This window comes from Myotis lucifugus, unplaced genomic scaffold, assembly GCF_000147115.1.
Source record: "Myotis lucifugus unplaced genomic scaffold, Myoluc2.0 scaffold_585, whole genome shotgun sequence".
Lineage (NCBI taxonomy): Eukaryota > Metazoa > Chordata > Mammalia > Chiroptera > Vespertilionidae > Myotis > Myotis lucifugus.
This window is the reverse complement of record NW_005871633.1, coordinates 314,003-314,974: the sequence shown is the minus strand read 5'-3', so window position 1 is coordinate 314,974 and position 972 is coordinate 314,003. Positions and strand designations below refer to the sequence as shown.

The following is a 972-nucleotide window of genomic DNA, read 5'->3' as shown; positions in this document are numbered from 1 at the left end:
TCCAGATCTTACCTATTGTAAATTGTGCTACTATGAACATACGGGTGCATACATTCTTTCAGATTGGTGTTTCGGGTTTCTTAGGATATATTCATAGAAGTGGGATCACTGGTTAAATGGCAGTTCCACATTTAATTTTTTGAGGAAAATATACTATTCCTCACACCATCCTAACCAGGAAGATTGGAGGTTATAAACATCAAGGTTATACCATGGAGAACAACTTAAGCCAACTTTGTTATGGCCCCCAGACATCTTTTAATTTTCTGCCACTTTAAAATAATTCTCAAAATTCCCATCATACTAGGGCCATTTTGGAGTTTCCAGCATTCTCTTGCCATACACCCCCAAATTCTCAAACTGTCACCCAAAGCACACTGAAATGATCCAAAGCGTCAGCTTAAGAAAGCAGTAAGCAAAAGGGTGGTCCTGTGGAAACTTCCTTCACAGCCCAACCACCCAGTCTCCTATGCACAAGCGTATTTACACACTGTGTTAGAGAGTAAAACAAGGGGAACCCAGCTGGTGCTGCTCAGTGGTTGAAAGTTGACCCATGAACTAGGAGGTCACAGTTCAATTCATCAGGGCACATGCCTGGGTTGAGAGCTCGATCCCCAGTACAGGGTGTGCAGGGGGCAGCCAATCAATGATTCTCTCTCATCACTGATGTTTCTATCTCTCTCCCCCTCTCCCTTCCTCTCTGAAATCAATAAAAATAAAAGTTTGCAGGAACTTATTATTAGATGTAACTGAGGTTCACGTATAGGTACTGGAACTTAACATCTGTGGGACATGAAGACTGCTGGTCTGTAAGTCCCAAATGCCTCCAACTATCCACACCCTCAGGCTCCCCGGGCTCTTTACCCTGACTTACCTTGACATTGGGCATGTACTTGGAGAAGCGCTCATACTCCTTGCTGATCTGAAAAGCCAGCTCCCGGGTGTGACACATCACGCAGCACAGACACCTGA

The 972-nt window shown here is 44.3% G+C and overlaps 1 protein-coding gene across 1 annotated transcript in view; it reads right to left on the bottom strand.

Annotated features, from left to right (window-relative positions):
- DDX39B (DExD-box helicase 39B) overlaps positions 1 to 972 on the bottom strand; it is a 32,678-nt gene that overhangs the window by 8,970 nt on the left and 22,736 nt on the right. Inside the window, exon 4 of the mRNA XM_014446916.2 lies at positions 875 to 971. Coding sequence (XP_014302402.1) covers positions 875 to 952 — 78 coding nt within the window. The 5' untranslated portion in view covers positions 953 to 971. The remainder of the gene's footprint in view (positions 1 to 874; position 972) is intronic.